The sequence below is a fragment of the Oryza glaberrima genome, chromosome 8, assembly GCF_000147395.1.
Source record: "Oryza glaberrima chromosome 8, OglaRS2, whole genome shotgun sequence".
Classification (NCBI taxonomy): domain Eukaryota; kingdom Viridiplantae; phylum Streptophyta; class Magnoliopsida; order Poales; family Poaceae; genus Oryza; species Oryza glaberrima.
Genome location: NC_068333.1, coordinates 3,340,389 through 3,363,415, shown reverse-complemented (window position 1 = coordinate 3,363,415; position 23,027 = coordinate 3,340,389). Strand labels below are relative to the sequence as shown.

Below are 23,027 nucleotides of genomic sequence, written 5' to 3'. Positions count from 1 at the left end.
ATCAAAGAGAGTTTAAAAAAATAGGATTCAAAGATGATGATAATTCAAAGGAGGTCATTTGTGAACCTTTGGATTCTGGTTAAAGAATTCGAATGGGAACTCTTCGGAATTTTGTGTAGAGGGTTTTGAGTAGAATTTAAAGGAGATGAAATCTAAGGGATGAGGGGATGTGGACTTTTTGAATCTTGGTCAAAGAATTTAAATAGAATTCAAAGAATTTTGAATGTTGGGTTTTAAATGAGATAAAATTTAAATGAGGAAAGTTTGGGGGTCTTTTGAACTTTATAGAAAGAATTTAAATATAAAGTTTTTAAAGAAAAAGAAGTTTGAAATATTTTTAAAATAAAATCAAAGATATCTGCTTTGAAGTATAAACTTTATGAAGAATCGAAATGCTCCAATTTTAATAGAGTTCAAATAAGAACCAAATGTAAAACTTGTCACGAAAGATTTAAAAATCAAACGGGAAGGAAAGGCAATAATTTAACTTCTAACTTTGGATAAATTTAGGATGGTGGCAAAATAGATGGAAGGGAAGCAAATAGGACTTTAGCCCCAAGGATAAAATGGTTAAGGGAATATAACAAAGAGTCAGGTCAATCAGGGAATTATTGGCCCAAGCTAAATAGTGGACTGTGAAATCTTGAATGGATAATTTAGATGAACGAGATTTCAAAGGGGAAATATTTGTGGGAGTATAGCACTGGATTCAGAAATATATGTGGATAGGAATTTCTATAGGAACGAAATTTGTGGTAGATTGATATACTTCTAAAGGATAGGTATATTGACTCAGGGAGATTGAAAAGGATATTTTATGGACTATGGGAATATTTAGGTGGAGATCCAAAGGAGAGGTATTGGTTCTGGGGAAAATAAGAATTGGTATTTCATGTATTTGGGTAGAGATCAAAGGGGAAGTATTTTGTGGAAGATAAAACTGGATTTGGTGGTAGTGTGGTAAGCTCTAAATGAAAAGGTGTTAACTCTAGATAGAGATTTATATTTCATATGCTCTAGAGATGGTTGAGCGGAAAATGAAAGGATATTTGTGGATGTTGGAGATGTTCAGTAAAGGGGTCAAAGGGAATATAATCTAGAGCCAAAGTTAGAGATAGAGAGGTTTTGTAAAATTTAAAAGAGAGCGATTAACTTTGCAAATAAACTTTAAATCCAAGTTAAAAGAAATTAAGAGAAGGCAAGATCACTCCAACGGAAAAATCAAGAAGAACATGACTTAAAATATTTCGCAAAAAAATTTTCCCTGAAATTTGAGTCCGTTACATGAAACACTCATCCGCAAGGACGTGCTCGCTGCCCTCCTATGCTGCCGCAGCAACGTCACCGGCTACCATGCCACCGGCAGCCGCAGCGGTCTGTGGCTGAGAAGCAGGACGCCAAACACCTCGCGTGACTTGAAAGGCAAAAGTCCATTGCCGACGTGTGCATCGGCTTCGACAGTCATTCCATGACGATACCAGAGAAGACGGCGGATTTTGTGTGGGGCCTCGCTACTGGACGTGTGGAGGATGGTGCTCATGTCTGTTTGGCCAAGGCATGCTGCTAGAGGTGGGGCTGAGGAGGGACCAGGATAATGGCTGGCCAAATCCAGCTGGTCATGGAGCTGGAGGCACACGGTGACCAGACGCGGTGGCCTGTCGTGCCGGCAGAAACTGCGGAGCATGGTGACCGGTACGCAATGATAATCTCATCACAACAACAGGTCGATCTTCTGTGTAGACCTGAACATGAAAATCCTAAAACTCTGAACTGATTTCAAGGTAGTGTAGCATGCGTATGAATTGCGATTTAGGTCATATTTTATTATCCAAGTTTCCCTTTGAACCTCCTTTAAAATAATCTTTTCATTTTGGACTGGGTAACTTTATAAATTTTTCGGCTTGGACCACCCCAAACAACTTCTTCAACACTCATCAACAATCTCAATCAAATTGGTTTGTGTACACGTGTGTAGGACATATATCTTCACCAGAATAAAGTACATGAATAGTAAAGCGAGTTTAGTGGTCCAAACCGATAAAATTGTAAGGTTACACAGTCCAAAATGAAAGGATGATCAAAGTGAAACTTTGATGAAAAAAGGTGGTCCAAACTGTAATTTACTACACGCTTTGCTCGAACTGTTTGGTACCTTTGTTTTTATGAGGTTTTTGGCTGACTAGATCTGCATTGTCACTCTTGTCATGTTCAAAAAGAATATGAGAGGACAAATCTATAGAGCTCTACCTAACTTACAAACTGATGATAGTCACTGAGGATGGAGTAAATGACTTAATTGCCGGCACCAGTTTTAACTCGAATTTAAACTGAATAAACAAAATCAAATTTAGCCGTGTGATTTCGATCCATCGGTTAAATCTTGAAACAGATGGAACCTGACATGGACAGACCTTAAAATCTACCGACTCGATCTCGATCCAATAGAGAGGAGGATTGAGAATATACGTAAAGCAAAGTGAGGCATTAGTGTATAATTAATTTAGTATTAATTATTTTAATCTTAAAAATGGATTAATAGATCTTTCAATTAACCTTTTCATAAAAAATATTAGGCTGTTCCTTGAAACATGGAACCAAGATAACTTATTCCATTACAGGAAACATACATATAAATGTACACACATCATTTGAACACATACACACCCACACACAGCCATATTCTAATAGTGGGCCCTACATATTTATCTGATCGATCAAAATACCATAGAAAGGGTAGAGTAAAGTAGGCATCATGCTACCACGTCCTTTGGATATAGCCACCCATCGCTCGGTACGCAACTACATGGCTGCAGGTTAAAAAAGATAAAAGAGCAATTGTGCCATGTGCGTAAAACAAGGAACCAAAGCCACTTTACCTTGCGTTACATCAAAAAGGCATATAAGGAGAGGGGATTAAGGAGATGAACTTTTTCAAGTGGAGGGGATTAAAGAGAGGCACATTTTAAGGTGATTATTAAGAGTTCTGAAGTGTAGAGATACATCAAAAATTGCCAAGAATACTTTTACTTTAGAGACACTTTAGACACATTTTGTAAAACTTGTGTGGCTAATATCAATCAACTAAACTTCTGGACTGACTATATTTGCCACACATTAGGCCAGCTTGAGTACTACAATAGAAAGCAATATCAGAGCTATAAATTAATTTGGCATGTGTAACAAGTCTTACACAGGATTTGCTCAAATTCTTCCATCAACTATTCTACAAATACAAGGGAGAAAGCAGCATTCTATTTGCGAGATGTGCTCTCTACACAACCAAGTGGCCATGGATTACATGGATCAAAAGGAATAAGCGGTGCAACTGAAATTTAAGAAGAAACCACTTTTTCCCGATTATATAGAAGATACCTACACGTGTACACACTACTAAGCAAGCAAAGGACATGTACACACCAGACACACCAGTATGCACGCACATCACGCATGTAAACTCACGAGCTATTTCATCCTATTAGTGGTCCCTATATCTAGAAGGATCGAAAAATGTATAGTTTATCGTAGCAATCACGCAAGTTTTCTTGGCTCTATTTGAGAGCTTTTACATATGCTCTACCAGAATTCTCTTTATAACAAGAAAGCGCAACAATAGCCAACCATCATCATATACCGACTTGGTTTTTCATCCCTCTCACTACCTCCAGTTTCCCACCACTGTCCTCAAGAATGGACGCTTGACGATATAACCATTGCTCCACCGCCCCCACCGTTGGTTCGGCAATCCCACTAATCTATGGGAACCCCAATCCTCTTCATCCTTGTGCCTCAGCTTCCCTCCTTTTGCCCCTCTCCCTGACCCGCACTAGGATAATTTTTTATTCAGCTTGTTCATCAAAGAACTCACCGATGTAGAGGCACACGCGAGTTTACTGAAATGGTGGCAGCGGTGTATGCGTCTCCGTGTGAAGCTACCGGTGACGAGGAGGCTCTCGCAATGGATAGAGAAAGCCGAGGCATGTCATATGGTGAATCTAAAACTCTTATTTGGTAAATACATACTCCCTCCGTTTCACAATGTAAGTCATTCTAGCATTTCCCTATCTAGATTCATTAACATCAATATGAATGTGGGAAATGCTAGAATAACTTATATTGTGAAATGGAGAAAGTAGTATACTACTAATATTTTACCAATCTATTATCATCCACTAATTATTTGTCTCGTTTTACACAAATGACCAGAGATCACGTTCCTTGCATTTTGTTTACTTAATTACTGCCTTAATGGTCCCATATCTTTTCTTAGAAGAATCCAACATATGGTGGAATAGAATTTCAGATTCAAGGGCATCTATATATGTCATTTCACTTGTTCTTTATTTAACACTGGTTTCACATCTGCAGGTGCTACAGAAACCTTCTTTTTTGTAAGGAGTGGGAATTAAGCAGCAGCAGTTTCCATGGACAAGAAGTTGTAATCTTCTCCAACCATCGATCGTCGTTGGGGAGTCGCTTGTGTTGATGCCTCACGCGGTGGTGGTGCCTTGCCCTTGAGCGGGCAGCAACAAGCCGGCACTGTGGCTAGCGAAACTGACGTCCGCAATGACGTGCTCGCCACCCTCCTGCGCCGCCGCATCAACGTCACTGGCGACCGTGCCACCGGCAGCTGCAGCGGCCTGTGGCCGAGAAGCAGGACACCAAGCGGCCTCGTGTGGTTGGAAAGGCAAGAGGCTATTGCCGTCGTATGCCCTGGGCTTCGGCAGCCACGCCGTGACGACGCTGGAGAAGACCTCAACATGAAAATCCTGAAACTCTGAAGCGATTTCAAGGCAGTGTAGTGTGTGTATGAATTTCATTTTAGGTCACATTTTATTATCCAAGTTTCACTTTGGATATCCTTTAACATAATCTTTTTATTTTGGATCGGGTAACTTTATAATTTTTTTTTGGCTTGGACCACCCAATCAACTTCTTCAGCACTCATTGATAATCTCAACCAAATCGGTTTTGGTACGCATGTGAACTTTTCCATCTACATGCAGGACAGATTTTCGCGAGATTGAAGTATATGAATAATAAAGAGAGTTGAGTAGTTCTAACAAAAAAAAATGGTAAGGTTATACAATCCAAACGAAAGGATGGTCAAAGTTAAACATTGCTGATAAAAGGTGACCCAAACTATAATTTATTATCTGCTTTGCTCGAATTTCTTGGTGCCTTTGTTTGTATGAGCTTTTTGGCTAACTAGATCTGCATTGTCTCTCTTGTCATGTTAAAAAAAATATATAAGAGGATAGATCTGTTGAGCAATAGCTAACTTACAAACTTATGATAACCATTAAGGATGAAGTAAATGAGTTAATTGTCGGCACCCATTTTAATTCGAATTTAAACAAAAAAACAAATTTTAGCCGTGTGATTTCGATCATCGTTGCATCTTGCAACGGAGGGAACCTGACATGGAGAGACCTCGAAATCTACCGACTTGATCTCGATATCCAATAGAGAAGAGAATTGAGAACATACATAAAACAATGTGAGGTATTAGTGTATAATTAATTAAGTATTAATTATTTTACAATTAAAAAATATATCACTATATTTTTTCAATTAACTTTTCATATGAATCTTTTAAAAACACACATTTTAGTAATTCAGAATTTTTCCAGGATTTAACGACGTTGTGCTTTCAGTGGTAGACGACGTACCCGTCGACAGCGAGACGCCTGTGGTGACTTCGTCAATCTCTCTAAGATTTGCCGGCCCAGTCTTCGAAGATGCTCATATGGGTAGGGTTTGCGTGCGTGTGTTCATAGGGGTGAGTACGCGTGCGTTATGAGTGCCTGCGTTGTACTGTGTAATTCTTAAAAAAAAAAAAAAGAAAAGAAAAGAAAAGATACGTGCCAAAAACGACTCTTCTCTCTCTCTCTCTTTCTGCTGCTCTCGAATGCAGTCTGAGGCAGGTTGTGGCATGTCGGAGAATTCCTCTCCGAACCCCACAGCTCTCGGAGAATTGGACACAGATTTCAGTGTGGCCATTCCAATATTCCATCGGCAGCGGCGCGCCGGTGACGATGGTCACCGGGAACACAGTCACGTGCACCCTCTTTCGAGATGAAGGCTACAACGATTTGACTGCAAGTCTGCAACAAACGCCATTGTTCCGTGAAGTCTACATCAAAGCAGATTTGGTTCAGAAAAAGAAGGTAAGAGTTCGGTGTAAAAGAACAGAAAAAGGAAATCTGCAAGTCTGTAACAAACGCCAAAGAACAGAAAAAGGAAATCTGCAAATCTGTAACAAACACATCAAAGCAGATTTGGTGCAGAAAAAGAAGGTAAGAGTTCGGTGTAACAGAAAAAGAAAATGTTCCATCGCCGGGATTTGAGCCCGGGTCGCCTGGGTGAAAGCCAGGTATCCTAACCGGACTAGACGACAATGGATTCTGTTGATTTTTCTTCAAATCACATTTATATAAATAACAAACGTTTTGCAAACAGCACAAGAAATTTGCTCACATAATGAGCTGTACAATCTTTAACTGGCCATCATCCATGGCAAAAACGTTGCAAATAAATAATGCTAGCTAGTTGCACTCAAAAGAACCAGAACAGTAGTACTCGCATGAAAGGGGAGAAAATCAGTCCAATTATTTTTTTTCTTTACTTTTTTTATAACTATTTGAATCGTTTTTAGATAAATGAGGGGGTCTAAAACGGTTTCCCGTCTCTTATTCATTAATAGTAAGTACATTACGAACAACTTCTTCAGCAACATGATTTTTTTTTCGTGAGGATTTGATGCCATTATATTCATGACACAGAAGTTGCGCGATCACTTGCTTGAATACATTTGTTTCTGAACAATACTCTTCATGCTTCAGGCTTATTGGAATCGGAGGCGAAAAGAACGGATGACTTCCAGTGTTCCACCATGCTCTGAAGGTTCTTGTAAGATGATCCGCCGGGGTGTACGCGTGCCGCCTCCTCCACCTTAATTAGCCTTCCACCTCACCGCGTCCCACCGCATCTCCTCCGACTCCATTACCTGCTTCTTTTTTTTTAAAGATAAGAAAGATACATTGCAATCCCTAGTTTCTGCATCTAAATCTACCTAGCCAAAGAGATGAGGGAGGTAAAATAGACTTATTACCACCATGTAATGTACAGCCCAAAGAGATGAGGGAGACAAATTAGACTTATTGAAGGACAAGCACAGTGGACTCGTCATACCTTCAAGCCGGCACGGCACAGTCCGAGCCTAGGCCATAGGTACAGCCCGTGGACAGACACGGCAGGGCACAACGAGTTGGTCGGGTAGTGCCTTGGTTGTGCCCTAGCAGAGCCATGCTGGGCGGTCTATTTGGCCATCTATAGTTGGAGCTCCATCACCTGCAACTTGTGTGGTGACCTGCTCTCTTCTCACCTCCTCACCAAGCTGGAGGCCGAGTGGCCGATGTCCCACGACTCGTAGGTGTACTTGTGGTTGACGTACTAAAAAAATCGTGTTTGATCTCAGATTATAGTCTCAGAGCAATGATCAAATAAAAATCATGTTAACAGATTGAATCTTCAATTTCCCACTCAAAATTGGGATTCTTGATTTTTTTTCCTTTCTAATTTAATTCTTTCTTGTTTGCAGCCCATTTAATTTGTCCATTATTTCCACCTCAACCAAGTCCAGCTGATGAGTCTTTTTCCTGGCTAATAACCCAGCTGCTAGCCATTATTATTCATGAAAATAAATTGATCACTTGCTTGATGTACTACTGATTTCTCAACTGACATGGTTTCTTCAGGCTTCAGGCTTCAGGCTTTAGAGCTGAAAGAATTGATCACTTCCACCATGCTCTGCAGGTTCTCGTACGACGACCCGCCGCGGCGCGCCGCCGCCTCCGCCTGGGCCTTCCACCTCGCCGCGGCGCGCCGCATCTCCTCCGCGCCGGCGACCTGTTCCCGCCTCACCTCGGCGTCGAGCCGCACGCCGACGCCCCACGCCTCGCAGGCGTACTTGCAGTTGGTGTACTGGTCGGCGAACACCGGCCAGCACACCATCGGCACGCCGGCGGCGACGCCCTCGCACGTCGAGTTCCACCCGCTGTGCGTCACGAAGCACCCCACGGCGCGGTGGCGCAGCACGCGATCCTGCGGGCACCACGTCGCCACGCACCGCCGCCCCTCCGTCGCCGCCGCGAACCCCGTCGGCAGCAGCGCGTCGCCGCCGCCGTCGCCGGGGACGACGAGGTTCTCCCTGATGACCCACAGGAATGGGCGGCCCGTCGCGGCGAGGCCCCACGCGAACTCGGCGAGCTGCTGCGGCGTCAGCACGGTGAGGCTGCCGAAGTTGACGTACACGACGGCGCCCATCTCCTGCGCGTCCAGCCACGCGAGGCACTCGGTGTCCTGCTTCCACAGGCTCAGCCCGGCGACATCGTCGGCGGCGGCGTTGAGGAGGAGATTTCCGAGGGGCCCGACGGTGAAGATGCGCGGGTACTCGGCGCGGAGGGCGGCGAGGACGTCGGCCTCGAGGCCGTCGAAGGTGTTGAGGACAAGGGCGCCGGCCATGGTGCAGTTGTTGGCCTCGTCCTCGTTGAAGCGGAGGCCGAATTCGTCGGCGTCGGTGGTGCGGACGAAGCTGGAGATGTCGCCGAGGCTGATCGGCGGCATGCCGGGGATCCAGTCGATGATGGTCGTGTCGAGGTGGCCATTTGTCAGCAAGCTCTCATCTGCGAAATGGAAAAAAATGCGTGATTCAGTTGGGCCTTGGTGTCGGCCCATTCACTGGTAAAAAAGGAATAAGTCCACTTTGACTCCCTTAAAAGACCCTCAACCGCAAAACCAGATAGAAAGACTCCCCAAACTATTAAAACCGGTACAATTTGACTTCCTTAGCGGTTTTGGAGGGCGGTTTTGCTGACGTGGTGCTGATGTGACGGTGTTGACCTGTATCCGTCCCACCATGGCGCTTACGTGGCATTACAATTAAAATAAATATCGGTGGGACCCATTTGTCATTCACATAAAAAAATGTTGTGGCCCCACTAACATGTGGGACCCACATGTCATCCTCTCTCTTTCTCTCTTCTTGCTCCCCCTCTCCCCCTTCTCTCACCCCCTTTCTCTTCCCATGTTGATTTGGAGCTGGTCGGCAGCGAGCGCCGCCGAGGCCGAGGGCGGGGGCGTCATGGAACCCCGCGGTGGCAGCGGCAGGTGAGGGACGTCGACGGCGGAGGCGCTCCATGAGCAAGAGAGGAACTCAAGCGGGTTGAGCGGCAGCTCCAGTGGCGTGCGGCGACCCCGGTGGCACGGGTGGGAAGGGGTGAGGTGGAGGAGTGTGGAGGCGGGTCGAGCGGCGGCTCCGGTGGTGTGCGGCAACCGCGAGAGCCTCTGCAGGTGGCGTGCCTTGGCCACCTCTGCCACCGCCGCATCCCCGAGGTCGAGGCCATTGAGTTCAGGCATGCGGCGACGGGTGCAGCGGCAGTGAATCCCCGAGAGCGGGAGAGGTAGACGGCGGAGATGGACGGCGCGAGCAAAGGGAGAGACCGAGGCGGGAGAGGGCTGGGTAGTGAACAAGCGCTAAGGGGACGAGGTGGGCGCGGAAGGGGCGACGGAGGCAGCGGTGGCGCGATTCGGTGGCGAGCCGGAGCGGTGGCCGTGACGGCGGAGATCGAGGCAGGGTGCCGCACGTGCCCTGTCACCGGCGAGAGGCTGAGCACTGCCATCATCGTCCACAGCGTCGTGCCACTCCTGCGTCTCCGCCGCTCGCGGGCTTCCGCGCCATGACCATGTCTCCGCCGCTCGCTGACGTCTCTGCTTGCCCTATGCTGCTCCGGCTCTCGCCCGCTGTCGCCGTCGTTGCCCCTGCCCGCCGATTGCGCCACGTGAGAGAAAGAGAGAAGGGAGAGAGAGGGAGGGAGGAAGTAGAAGAAGAGAGAGGGAGGATGACATGTGGGCCCCACATGTCAGTGGGGACCACAATATTTTTTAGTGTGAATTACTTATGGGTCCCACATATATATTTTTTTAATTCTCATGTCACGTAAGCGCCACGTGGGACGAAAACTAGGTCAACATCACCATGTCAGCGCCACATCAGCAAAACCACCCTCCAAAACTGCTGAGAGAGTCAAATTGCACTGGTTTCAAAAGTTTGGGGAGTTGTCTTATCCGGCTATGCGGTTGAGGGTTACGGATTAGACTTGGATCACTTTTAAGAAAGTCAAAGTGGACTTATTCCAGTAAAAAACCGGCACACGTGGACCGGCTGGATTTTGGCCCATATAAACCCATTTTACTCCCCCCACACACTTCTTTTCTGCTCATTTTATACTGTGAATTATTGAAAACGGTTCACTCTACTTTCTAACAATATTTATGTTTTCTATTATTTATATTAGTTATATTTTACACTTTAATTTTGGTATGATGATATATGTGATACGACTTTACATCCCAATATATTTTTTGATTTTTTTTAGTCACACCTCGCATGGTTGGAAAATATCGAGGATTGAAAGTTCAAGCAAACTTTCATGAAATTTTTTTGAAAATATTTGTCAACTCTAATAATGGTGTCATTTATGGTTCCAAAATGTCTTAGCTTAGAATACAACTTATATAAAGAGGAACCAAAAGGTAAAATGTTATTAAGAGATAGAGTGAAGCACTTAGAGGGTGAAATGAGTAAAAAAAATACTTTACGAGATTAAGATATCTAGCACTCGTATGGAACCCCTAATAAGGGAAACTCGAAATCAAAATCTTAGGAAAGGCTAAAAATAAAAACCAGCATATATAAGTGTCGGTTCTTAAAGAAATAGGCACATAAAAAGTCGCCACGTAATTTGTGCTTGTTTTCATTAAAAATCGACGCATGTAGTAATATTAGTAGTGCCAGTTTTTTTTAAAAAAACGACACAAATAATACATCAGACCAGCTGATCCAAGCCGCCTCGGTCCTCCACCCGTACTTATCCTTTTTCTCCAGCCCATCTCCTTGTTTTTCCTCACTTATCCATTTCCTAGTGAGCCAATCTGTCCTAACCTTTCTCTCTTCTCTTTGTTCCTCTACTTCTATGTCTCCTCCTCTTGAGTCAAGCAGCGGTCGGTAGCACACCATCCCCTCGGCAGGTGGTCCATCGGCCATGATGCCCTCCCCTCGGCAACAGCTCCCTCTTCATCGGCATGGCGGCACGCCCTCCCAATGGTGGCACAACGGCGGATTCCTCCCTATTGCGGTGACACCCTCCCCTCGGCCCTACCTCCCCACGAGCTTGGGGGTAGGGCTACCAGATCTCGCCACCAGCGAGCTCAGGGGGGCCAGATTCCGCACGCACGAGCAACGGTGCCGCGCGCGGTCTGCATGACTAAAAGGTACCTCTCCTCCTCATTCCCCATCCTTCCAGATCTCTCCTACCATCCCTAGATTTGATCGTGGTCTTTTGGATTTGAGCAGTAGCGGTGAACGACAGCGGAGTCCTTAGCTTTTGTTGAGTAGCAACGGTGGCGATGGCCACCTTGGTCTCCGATGAGATGAGGTAATGGAGCCATGCATTGTTTTGTGATTTAGTTTTTTTTTATGAATGTTATGTGTGTAGTTTTTCAAGGTGATTGTATAGTTGGAATTGTGATGATTTTGTGATTCAATTTCTGTACCTAATTCTTGGCTCCAAGCATCGGCTCGATCAACCTATGCATCAAGCCGGTTTTTTTATTATTATTTCTGGAACATTTGATTTTCCTCTCCATTGTCATTGGGGTGCTAAGTGGGAAATCCAGTGTTTATGTCGAGTTTCCAACCGACACCAATCTATTAACTTAATAAAGTAATAAAAAAAAGCCTCCACGTTGACTCTCACAGTCTAAAAAATCCCACGTTAGTTGAAAGAAAATAAGAAAAAAATAAAAATAGAAAGGTACTAGGATTAGGTTTTGTGTAAACAGACAAAAAAAAAAAAAGAGAATGGTATTAGATTGGGTGTAGTGTAAACGGGAAAAAAAAATGGAAACGGACAAAAAAAAATTGGAAACAGACAAAAAAAAACGGAAACAGATAAGAAAGATAGAAAAAAAGTGAAAACATACAAGAAAAATAGAAATTCCAATGTTAATCAAGAAAAAGAGAAAAAAATAAGCATTGCGTCATAGTAGATCCAGATTATAATAGTTTAGATTTAATATAATAGTTATATAACTAATAGAATTATTTTTTACGGAAGCTTAAAGTAAGGTATAGGAATCGAAGTAAAAAAAGTTTGAGATGGAAACGACCAAACAAACCACATGCACAAAGTTTATTTCTAATTTAACCAATACAGAGCAAGTGTAATTGGATTAAGAACTAATCCATTAACTTATTTAAGTAATAGGAAAATTAGACTCCACGTTCGTTCTCATGTGCTACAAATTCTCATATTAATCGAAGTCACGTTCGCTCTCATGGGCTACGAATTCTCATATTAATCGAAGTCCATATAGAAAAAAATTAAAATAGTTGAATTTGCAATTAAAAATAATAAATATTGAAAGAGAAGGCGTTCATACTGGTATACAATTTATAACTAACTGAAATATGGAATTAGAGAAAAAGAAATAATAAACTCCATATACAAATACAATTTTAAATAGTTAAAATTAGAAATTAAAAAATAGAATATTGAAAAAAAAATAGAATCCATATCAGTATACAATTTAGAACTAACTAAAATTCGAAATTAAAAAAAAAGAAAATAGAAGTAGACGTTTGAGTGTATATAGAAATACCATTTATAACTGAATTTTATAAAATTAAAAAATAAGAAATATTGAAATAAGAGTTTCAATAAAAATATAATTTAGAAAAAAAGAAAATTTGGAATAGAAAATAAGGAACATTGGCAGCTAGCCGCGCAAAATGTGCGGACCAAGCTAGTTTAGTGTTATATAAGTACTCCCTCCGTCTCATGATATAAGGGATTTTGAGTTTTTGTTTGCACTGTTTGACCACTCGTCTTATTTAAAAAATTTTGGAATTATTATATTTTTTTGTGACTTACTTTATTATCCAAAGTACTTTAAGCACAATTTTTCGTTTTTTATATTTGCACAAATTTTTTTGAATAAGACGAGTGGTCAAATAGTACAAGCAAAAACTTAAAATCCCTTATATTATGGGACGGAGGGAGTACTATCATAGCGAAATAGTTTGGAGAGTAAACTATTTTTTTTTCTTTTTAAAATGGCCACGATCCGGCGGTGGTTGTGCTCGGTGTTGACGAAGGTGATGTAGATGCCATGGCCGTGGAGCAGCTTGGCGAGCTGCAGCGCCGGGTTGATGTTGCCGGAGCCAGGGTAGGGCACCACCACGGCGTGCGGCCTCGCCATCGACGACGACGACGACTAGCCGAGCACCGCAACTACGTGAAAATGTTGGTGTCTCTGCAACAATATGCTGGCCTTGATCTCTGTATTTTGAACTTACTTGCATTGGCTGTGTAACAAATTACATTAAACAACTTGATTATTTCTTTAATGTGCATGCAGACCACGCGCTACAATATCGGCGGGCTTAATTTGAATATGGTGACGAGAAATGCAACCGTTTCTCATATTGACCTAAATGCCCTTGTGTGAGTGGATATACGGTATACCAACCGTGAGCTGATGCAGGAGTCCATTTCTCTCTTCCTCGTTGAAACCCTAACCCTAGCTGTGGCGGCGGCAGCAACGGCGACGGCCACAGCCACGGCGACGGCGGCGGCGACGACGACGAGGGCCACGGCCACGGCCACGGCGACTACGTGTTTCAGGATGTCTATTTTGTGTAGCTAGATGGAAGTGACAGTACAAGTAGTGGCTGTAATGGCACATGAATGCTCATTTTGCTGCTATCTTAAGTTGATGAAGTTGATGAAGACTGCATTGTGCCTAGTTATATCATTTTGAGGCCCTTGTTATCAGAACAAGCTGGCTGTAATGAAGCTATGACTTCATAAATATGCTTGCTATCAGAACAAGCTGGCTGTATGGCTATCCAGAACCATTATGTTTGTTAAATGCAAGTCTTTTCATATGTTGTGCCCAAATGTGATTGCATCATGACTGTGAGGCTACATTGTGCTTACAATTTGCAAAAAAAAAAATATTAAATGTGTTTACATTCTGCCTGTGTGGGCTATATTGTGCTGACATTTTGCAAACCCTATTCACCGCACGTTTTTGGCAAGCACATCTCAACCTCGGGATGGAGGAAGCTTGCTGGGACTGATGAAGGCTAGATCCATTCGAGCTTCCGGATCCCTCCATCTTCGTGGCCGTCGTCGCTGCTGCTGCCGCCGCCACCGCCCGCCACCGCCGTCGCCGTCGCAGCCGCTGCTGCCGCCCGCGGCGTGGGTTGGGAAATGATTGTGTACGGGTTGCTCGAGTCGGCCAGGCCCGTTCCTTTCAATTTAGTGGCCTGAAGTAAAGCTAGAAAAATAGGTCCTTTAATACAACTATAATAATATAACGATGTTTATGATAAATGTAATGCATAAAAAACATTTAAGTTATATATCTTACCTTAAAAATTTCTTCTAATATTCACTGTAAATTTAGAAATTAGAAAGTAATTATGGAAATTATTTCATACTAAATTCAATTCAACATTATAATTAAAATGACTGCTGGTATTCACTGCCCTAGATGCACACTTGCACAGCTGCAACGTAAGGATCCCTAAACCCCAAAATCAGAATTTCAGAAATTAGAAGAGGAGCAATTGGGGAGTAAAATTTAAATCCCAAAATTTAAACATATAAACTTAGCATACATCAAATGGGAGAGCAGTGGGTACCTCCCGGAACTGAACGGAGAGATTGCAACCAGTTGCCGGCTGCCGCCGAGCACGACGCCATCGCGCCCTAAACCCTCGGAACAAGATGATGCAGCCGCCGAGCACGACCCCGTCGACGCGCCCTAAACCCTCGGAACAAGACGACGTGGCTGGAAGCGGAAGCGGTGCACCGCGGCAGCAGAACAGCGAACAGGCGAGGTGATGAGGCGAACAGAACAAGCGATTGCAGAAGGAAGCCAAATCGACGGACGACGGATGTGTCTCTTCCTCTCTTGGGCGGGTGGGCTTTCTAATTCCTCTATAGGCTATTATGTACAGCATATATGGGGTTGGGACCACCTATATATTTATCGACAAATTTTCTTCTAAAAATTTGACATATGTAATTATAGTACAATCGTAGTGTAATTACACTGTAACTTGTATGTAATTACACTGTAATTTGTATGTAACTATAGTGTAACTTGTATGTAAGTTTCATGTAATTTTGAATCGATAGATCTATTACAAGATTTATTTTGGTGAGGAAGAAAAAAAACACAGCACACACATATGTGTAAGGATTTGTACCCACGACCTCCATTTTACCGAAATAACATATTACGGAGAGATTTTTGAAAGTTACATACAAGTTACACTATAGTTACAGTGTAATTACATGCAAGTTACAGTGTAATTACACTACAATTGTACTGTAATTACATTTGCCAAATTTTTGGGAGAAAATTTATCGACAAATATATAGCAAAACTGATGGGGTTGGGTCCCTTCACTTCGTGGGCCCTGTGCCACTGCACAGCTCGAACCCCCCCCCCCCCCAGGGCCGGGCCTGGAGTCGGCCTGGTCCAACCTGGGCATTTCAGTCCATACGTAAATACCGTACACTACAAACGGCGCCAACGACGATTCGTGCGTACAGAGTGGCGATGAGAGAGTTTCACCGAAGTACCAGTGGCATCTTTGCGATTTATTGAATAGTAATGTTATTTTTCCAAACCACAGAATTTATAATGGCATATATCTAATTAACCCTTTTTTAACCCCTCAAAAGGTTTTTTATACGCTAAAATTGAAATTTGGTAGAGCTAAAATTGAAATTAAAATATGGCACTGTATATATATCTGTTGACAGAAAGTCCCACCTTCCATCTTTTAAATTTTGGACCATCGGATATGCTTTAATATTCGTGCAGAGGCATTAACCCTAACTCTCCTCCTTCCGTTGCCCTCCCATCGCACATTCCGCCGCCACTGCCCCAACGCGCCGCCGTCCGCCTCGCCGGCTGGCCGCAGGGTGTCAACGGCGTGGGCAAGATCCCCCCCCCCCCCCGCCAGCCTCCTCCCCCTCCCCCCTCTGTCCTTCCTCCTCGAGCCGTCAGCGGCGAGATGCCCCTGCCACCAATGCCGGCCCATCGTCCTCCTCTAGCCTCATGGCTCCGGCTCTACCGCCGGCACCTCACTGCCCACCCGATCCGCTGCCCTCCACCGGGCTGCCACCTCCCCCGGACATCCCTCTAAAGTCGGTGAACTCACTTGTCTTCCCCAACCCCTCCCACCCCTCCCGCCCCCACCCCAACCCGGGACCCTAACTCGTAGAGCCCTCTGCCGGAGTCTAGGGTGTTGCCGGCGTCGGAGAAGAAGAGGAGGTCGCTATAGAGTTGGAGAAGGCCTGGAGTACGAATCGCGAAGCTCATCTGGTGGCCCAAAATTTGCAAGATTTGGGGATGCAATTTCTGTCGGCAGAAAGTTAGCAATTCCGTTAAAATATATAACGCCATGATAACTTTGCATGCCATATAGCATGTTACAATAGATGATTTGGTAAAGGGCAAATTTAGATATCTTAGCGGAGTTTTAAATAAAATATTTTTTATACTGAAGAAAATCTATTGTTAGATTTAAATTTTACTACCCTACTCGTTAGTAGTAGTAGAATGTAGCGTAACAATGCCTTCTTTTAAAGAAAAAAAAACTGTAGGAGAAGTTCCTATAGTGAATATATATGTATAAGTTAAAAATTACAACTGTTTGGAGATCCTCCATCACTTAAAAATTACAACTGTTTGGAGATCCTCCATCACTTCCATCACCGACAGATCAAATCTCCTACTTGGGCATATATATATGGAGCAATTGCGTTTTTACCCTATTTTGAGGACTAACTGCTAATTTGGCCTTGCTTTTTTGAGTTTGATCATTTGACCCTCTTTTTTACAAACGAAGATGAGACTTGGCCCTATTTCGTGAAGTCAACGTAACGGTGTTAACTCAAAACAAAAATTCCATTTATACCCTTGTGACACAGATTTATGTCTACCAAAAACAAAAAAAAGAACATGTCGACACCTCACCGCTGACGACGAACTCCCAAGCCCATCCGTGTGGAGCAGCCGCCGCCGCCGGTGCTCCCTCTCTCCCTGCAGAACCGCCGCCTCCCCACCGAAGTCCGCTACCGCCGCGCCGCCTTCACTGACCCACCGAAGCGCGCGTCTCGGTGCCGCTAGATCCGCCGTGCACGTGCCTCGGCGTGACCGGATCCATCACCTCATCGCCGAGCCTCCGCCGGATCCACCCTGTTGGCGTCGCCCCTCCTCATTGTCGAGCCGCCACCGCCACTCCTCTGCCTCGTCGAGCCGCCGCCGACCCTCCTCCTTGTCAAGCCACCGCCGCTCCTCCTCTTCGTCGAGCCGCCACCATCCCTCCCATGCCACCGCCACCGCAGCCACTCCTCCGCCTCGTCGAGCCGCCGCCGACCGTCCTCTTCATCTAGCCACCACCGCGCGGCAGCTGTTGCACAAGGAGGGCGGCGGGAGGAAGTTCCTCTTAGGCCGCCGCCGTCGCTCCCTCCCTCCACAAGCCGGTGTCGCTGCTCCCTCCCTCAGTGAGCCAGCACCGCGCGGATCCCTCCCTCCGCGCCTTGCGGCCGCTCCCTCCCTCCACCCGTCGCTGCCACCGCGCGAGCACTCGGCGAGAGAGAGAGACGGGATACGAGGGAGAGAAGGGAATATATATGGATAGGGTTTGGTCGAGGGTATTTTAGTCATTATGAAAAGTAATTATATTTCTTTCTTTTTTGAATGAAAACTTAACGGTGCTAAAAAAACAGGGCCAAACGGAGCGTTCGTGTTAAAAAAGTAGGGTCAAATAAACAAACTAGAAAAATGTAGGGTCATATTGGTAGTTAGGCTTCAAAATAGGGTCAAATAAGCAATTGTCCCTATATATAGGTCTACAAGTCTTGAGCAAAAGGACAAGCAAAAATGATCATGCTGAAGAGTTTCATAGCTTGCAGTACATGAGAACACAGCTTAGTCAGGTCACTCAAAATTATGTCTTCTTCTTAACAAAAATTTCTACTGTTCAATCTATCTTCCAACAATAACTAGAAAAAAAAAAGTGTCTTGGTTGAACACAGCTCTGCCATAGCCTGCTGTATGGGTCTCAGATGTTAATTGAACCAGTGAACCTCGCCCCAGGGCCGGTCCTGAACTTTCGCGGGCCTAGGGTGAGATAAAATCGGATGGCCTATATACCTAAATGAGTTTCTTTATTACACTTCCAAAAGTAATGTTTAATCACCATGAAACACCAATTACATATTAATCATGACAATCCAATTGCTTATCAATACTATCTGGATGTACAAGAAAAATACAACACATTATCAGGAAAAAAACTTAAATAATTTGCCAATAATAATATAGGATTTTTAGGACTAAGAAAGGAACAACAACTAGATTTGATGATAGTATAGAAACTCTAGAACAGAGGAGAATATGTAGAAGACTTTGCTTGTACTATGAGAAGTACTGAAAATAAAAAAAAACAAAGAAAAAGGGCAGATTACCTTTTTTAGAAAATTAGTGTAAAGCTACAAGGAAGATTAGTCAACTCCGGAAAATAAAATAGGCAAGAAAGCACTGATCTAATAAAATAGGCAAGAAAGCACTGATGTTTTATTCAACCATGCAAGGATGAAATATTTGGTGTTTATCTTGCAAATTTGAAGGTTAGTTAATTGGGTTAAAATTCTTGAAATTGGAATCTGTTGTGCGAAAGTGAAGCAACAGTATTTGCACCCGTGTTTATTTTGGAATGTGAGGTATACCGAGGCGGCATCAACACCAGTTGTGGAAACGACAACAATTTAGTGACTCGTGGGCTTCTCCTAGCTCATTGACGATAACTACCAGCTGAGTTCCTGAGCTAAATTCACTAAGAAATAAGCATGCAGTTTATACTACATATATGTATATGGACTGACGATGGGGCCCCTTAACTCTTGGGGGCTCAGGGCGGTCGCCCTGCTGGCCCTGCCCCAGGACCCGGCCTGCCTGGCCCCAACCTTAGAACAGTTGCTGGATATCACCAAATCAATCCAGCCCAATGTTGGGGGAAACTGGATCTGGTGCCCCCCAACATCACGGCGGTCGGATCTGGTGCCCGGATCAAGTGCACCAAGGTCACGGTGGCCATGGAAAGCGGAAGAAGCAATAGGAGCGGAGCTTGGGAGGTGGAGGAGAGGATTAGCCAGGTGAACATGGTGAGGCCATAGCTTTGTCAATATGGCTGCCTCACTGTCATCGTCATCGTTGCCCTACAAATCACAACCTGCCACCATCTCAACCGCTTGGATACGTGTCGATGAGTGGCTTAGCCACTACTAGTTAGAGTTGTGGGAGACGTGTCATTTACATGTAGGGTAGGCAATGGTGTCCGACAATAATGTGATGGAAGCAGAGGAGGATGCGAAGAAGATGAGGCATTCACGGACTTTATTATGTTTATTAGATAGATGAATCGAGACTTCAAGAGACTTAAATGGGTAGGCGGAAAGATGAGGACATCATTAAAAGGTCTAAATTGTATATAGATGTTATCAAGTCATTTGTAGTAGGTCAATTATTTAGACCCGTTATAGATTTCTTGACATATATAACAGATCTATATTGGGATTAGAGCCATTATAGATGATCAGACTGTCACATCCTGATTTTCGTTTCAGGATTTATAAATTATTTAATAAATTATTATTAGAATTTATATTAAATGTTCATTAATTTACAAGTGAAGTTAAATGTGGGAAATAAAATTTCCTAAATATAAAGCATGGATGGATTTAATTTTTATTAAATTATCCATGGTTAATTATACTCTCTGGAATTTTCTTGGATTTTTCGGAGCTCAATTTTTAATTTTAATAATACAAACAACATTTCAGTAATTATTCACATATTAAATTAATCATTAAATGGTATGATTATAATTTTTTTAAATATATATAGTGTTCAAGTATTTTCATTATTTTTCTTGAAATTATTTGAGCATTGGAAGTATTTTTAACAATTCAAAGATCATTTCAGTGATTAATTTAATTGGAAAAGTAATTAAATTCACCTTTTCCTTTTCGGGCCGAATTAGGAAAAGTCCTCTCACTCTCGGCCCAGTCTCCTCTCAGTCTGCAGCCCTCTCCCTCTCTTTTCTGAAGTCTGCTTTGTGTCCCTCTTTCAATCGGGCCAAGAAGTAGAAGCCCAGCTAGAAGTCTACTTCTCCTCCCTGTCGCTACAGTGGCATCTTCAACCTCCAGCCGGCTGGAGACAGAGCCCGATGCCGCCATTGCCGTCGATTTTCCCTCCAAATCCGGTCTCCTCTCTCGTGTTATTTCAAAATTAGATGAGGGGAAATATTCCTCTTATCCTCCTCTACCTTTTCCCCCAAGAATCGGACTTTATCCCGAAGAAATCAACGCGGAATCGAGCTCGATTCGTGTTTATCTCTCTAAACCAAACCCTAGGTTTTCCCGGCGCGATTCCTTGCGTTCCAAGCCCGATCTCTTTCTCCCATGCCTATAAATAGAGTCCCCTCCCTCTCCTCTTTCGTTTGCCACCCTCGCCGGAGCTCGCCGTCGCCCGTAGCGCCCTAGCCGCCTCCACCCTAGCGCCGTCGTCGTCGTCGAGTTTCCATCCGCGCCGTGCCGTCGCCTCGGTCGTCCCCGACCTGTGCCGCCACCTCCCTCGGCATCGCAGCACCGAGAAGAAGCCCATCCACCCCTCCGTTGCCGCTGCTCGTCGCCGGAAAGCCACCGCCGTCGTCGTCCCGACTTCGCCGCCGTTCGGAGCTCGTCGCCGGCCGTCTCCCGTCGTCGTTCGTCGTCGTGCCGCCCCTCAGTGAGTTCCCCGCGTCGTGCTCGTCGCGTTGGTGCCCTCTGTTCTCGCCGCCGTGACCTAGATCGCCGGTGACCGTGATGTCCCGAGCCTCCCGCCGGTGATGACGTCATTGTGATGTCATAAAGCCCTTTTCCCTTCTAAAAATAAATCTTAAAATCAGTTTAATCTTGTAAAATTCATAACTAATTCATATGAAGTCGGAATGAGGCTGTTCAAGTCTCTAAATTCATCTAAAATCATGATCTACATGTTTGTTTACTTTATATGTACTGTTTATTTGGTTTTTATTAGTCTTTTTCTTCGTTTTGTGTGTTAGCTTGTCGTTTCCGTCGTTGCGAAGGTTTGTGAGTGCATCGGAAGTGTTCAAGAAGATTAATTGAAGACCGATTATTGCAAGGCAGGTCACACAGATCCTAAACACAATCCTTTGAGCATGTTGATCCTATATTTAAATTCTCTATTTATTTCAACTGTGCATTTATTTTCGAATGTCACCGGGTGGTGTGAACCTATTTCTTTGTTATGGACAATTTGCATTGAATGCCCTATTCCTTGATACCTTGGGTAATAAATTGATTAGCTTGAACCTTATATATTGGTTTGGTTCAGCTAAATGTTATTTACAGTTGCTTAGCCATGCTTAGAAACATTAGCTCATTAATGGGATGAATCATATATACTACATTATTATTCATGATTATATTTAATGGTAGCTCACAATGGTTAATCGTGTTATGATAATTAATTGATAATTAAAACTTGTCAAGGGTGGGTTGTGAGCACATGGTTTTGAAGGTCGTGCTCATGGTAATTAAGGACCGGTTCGCGAGCTACTGTTGTGAGACATTAACCGTGCCAACCACAAGCCAGCGTGGGCAACGGCTTTACCTTTTGTATAGCATGGTTCATTGCGGGGCACCAGACTGTGAAGCGGCGAGAAGTCCGTGGGGGTCGCTGGGGAGTCCATGCCTCTGGTTATTGAGGGGGTGATTATGATCCAGGAACGGTGCGCTGTGGTGGATTGTGTTGTGCAAGGGGTACTGTCATAGTTCCTTTCCGAGGTACCGTGGTGGTATTGAGGCGCATGGTGACATGTCGTGGAGCTGTGTCTTGTGGGTACAGTGGTACACCTCTGGCCAGAGTAAAACTATTCGAATAGCCGTGCCCGCGGTCATGGGCGAGTTGAGCAATGTTTTTCGTGATTAGTCTCACACCTCTCATAATAATTATTGATGCTATAACTGGTAATAATTTGTTTAGCTCCTGGTTTGGAGTTAGATCTGTGCAGCCGGGTATGGTTGTTCAGGGTGGTTGGGCCTGTGCAGCATGGGTGTGCTGTGCAGTGTTGATTAAAATTGATGATTAATTACTCTACTGTTTTACTACTCTTAAATGTTTGCTAAATGCTGCTTTTGTAAATGAGCCTATATTATGCCATCCTTTGGTATCCTTGTGCACTTGCATATTTGCTGTGCGGCTTGCGGAGTATGTCATATGCTCACCTTGCAATAATTAATCAACCTCAGTTGAAGAAAAAGGATCCAGAAGGAGAAGACGTTTGGCTTATACCCCAGTTCAGCTGCCTGTGGGAGTGGAGCCGAAGCCATCGCTAGACCGTTAATTCCGCTGCTATTTTCTTTTCTTTTGTAAGTATGTAACGATGTTATTATAATGGATTTGTATATTAAATTGTCAGTTTGTGTACCTTGGCTGATTTCTGGACGAGGGTTTTATGCACAAATAAGTTCGGAAATTACTAGTGAATTTCCGGGCGTGACACAGACCCACATTTATAACATCTCAATAGTCAAAACTGACATATAAGTCGTCATCAATGGTAGGTGTTTGCTTCTACCTCTATCTATAACTGTCGAAATATTGAACCATTGTAGATTGTGTCATTACAAACGGTTCTAGTTGAGCCATTACACATAACAGGTCATAGATGAAGTTTTTTTTTTAGTAGTAGTGATTTAATCTAGGGAAAGTATACCAATAAGGTGTAGATTTAGAGGTAATTAGGCCATGTCACATAATGTAATTTAGTACAAGTGCCAATAATTTTTTATACATGTATGAAATGCTCAGAA

At 43.9% G+C, this 23,027-nt stretch overlaps 1 protein-coding gene and 1 non-coding gene across 2 annotated transcripts; one reads left to right on the top strand and one right to left on the bottom strand.

The window, feature by feature from the left end:
* Window positions 1–1,581: 1,581 nt before the first annotated feature.
* LOC127783442 (small nucleolar RNA Z242) lies at window positions 1,582–1,779 on the top strand. The gene has a single exon (XR_008019342.1). It is a non-coding gene; the product is annotated as a small nucleolar RNA Z242 (small nucleolar RNA).
* Window positions 1,780–7,767: 5,988 nt separating this feature from the next.
* Window positions 7,768–13,358, bottom strand: LOC127782039 (7-deoxyloganetin glucosyltransferase-like). Its single transcript, XM_052309112.1, has 2 exons — window positions 13,125–13,358; window positions 7,768–8,684 (listed from the first exon to the last, which is right to left on the bottom strand). Exons 1-2 carry the CDS (start codon window positions 13,318–13,320, stop codon window positions 7,768–7,770), a joined length of 1,113 nt encoding a protein of 370 aa, XP_052165072.1. The 5' UTR covers window positions 13,321–13,358.
* Window positions 13,359–23,027: the final 9,669 nt, after the last annotated feature.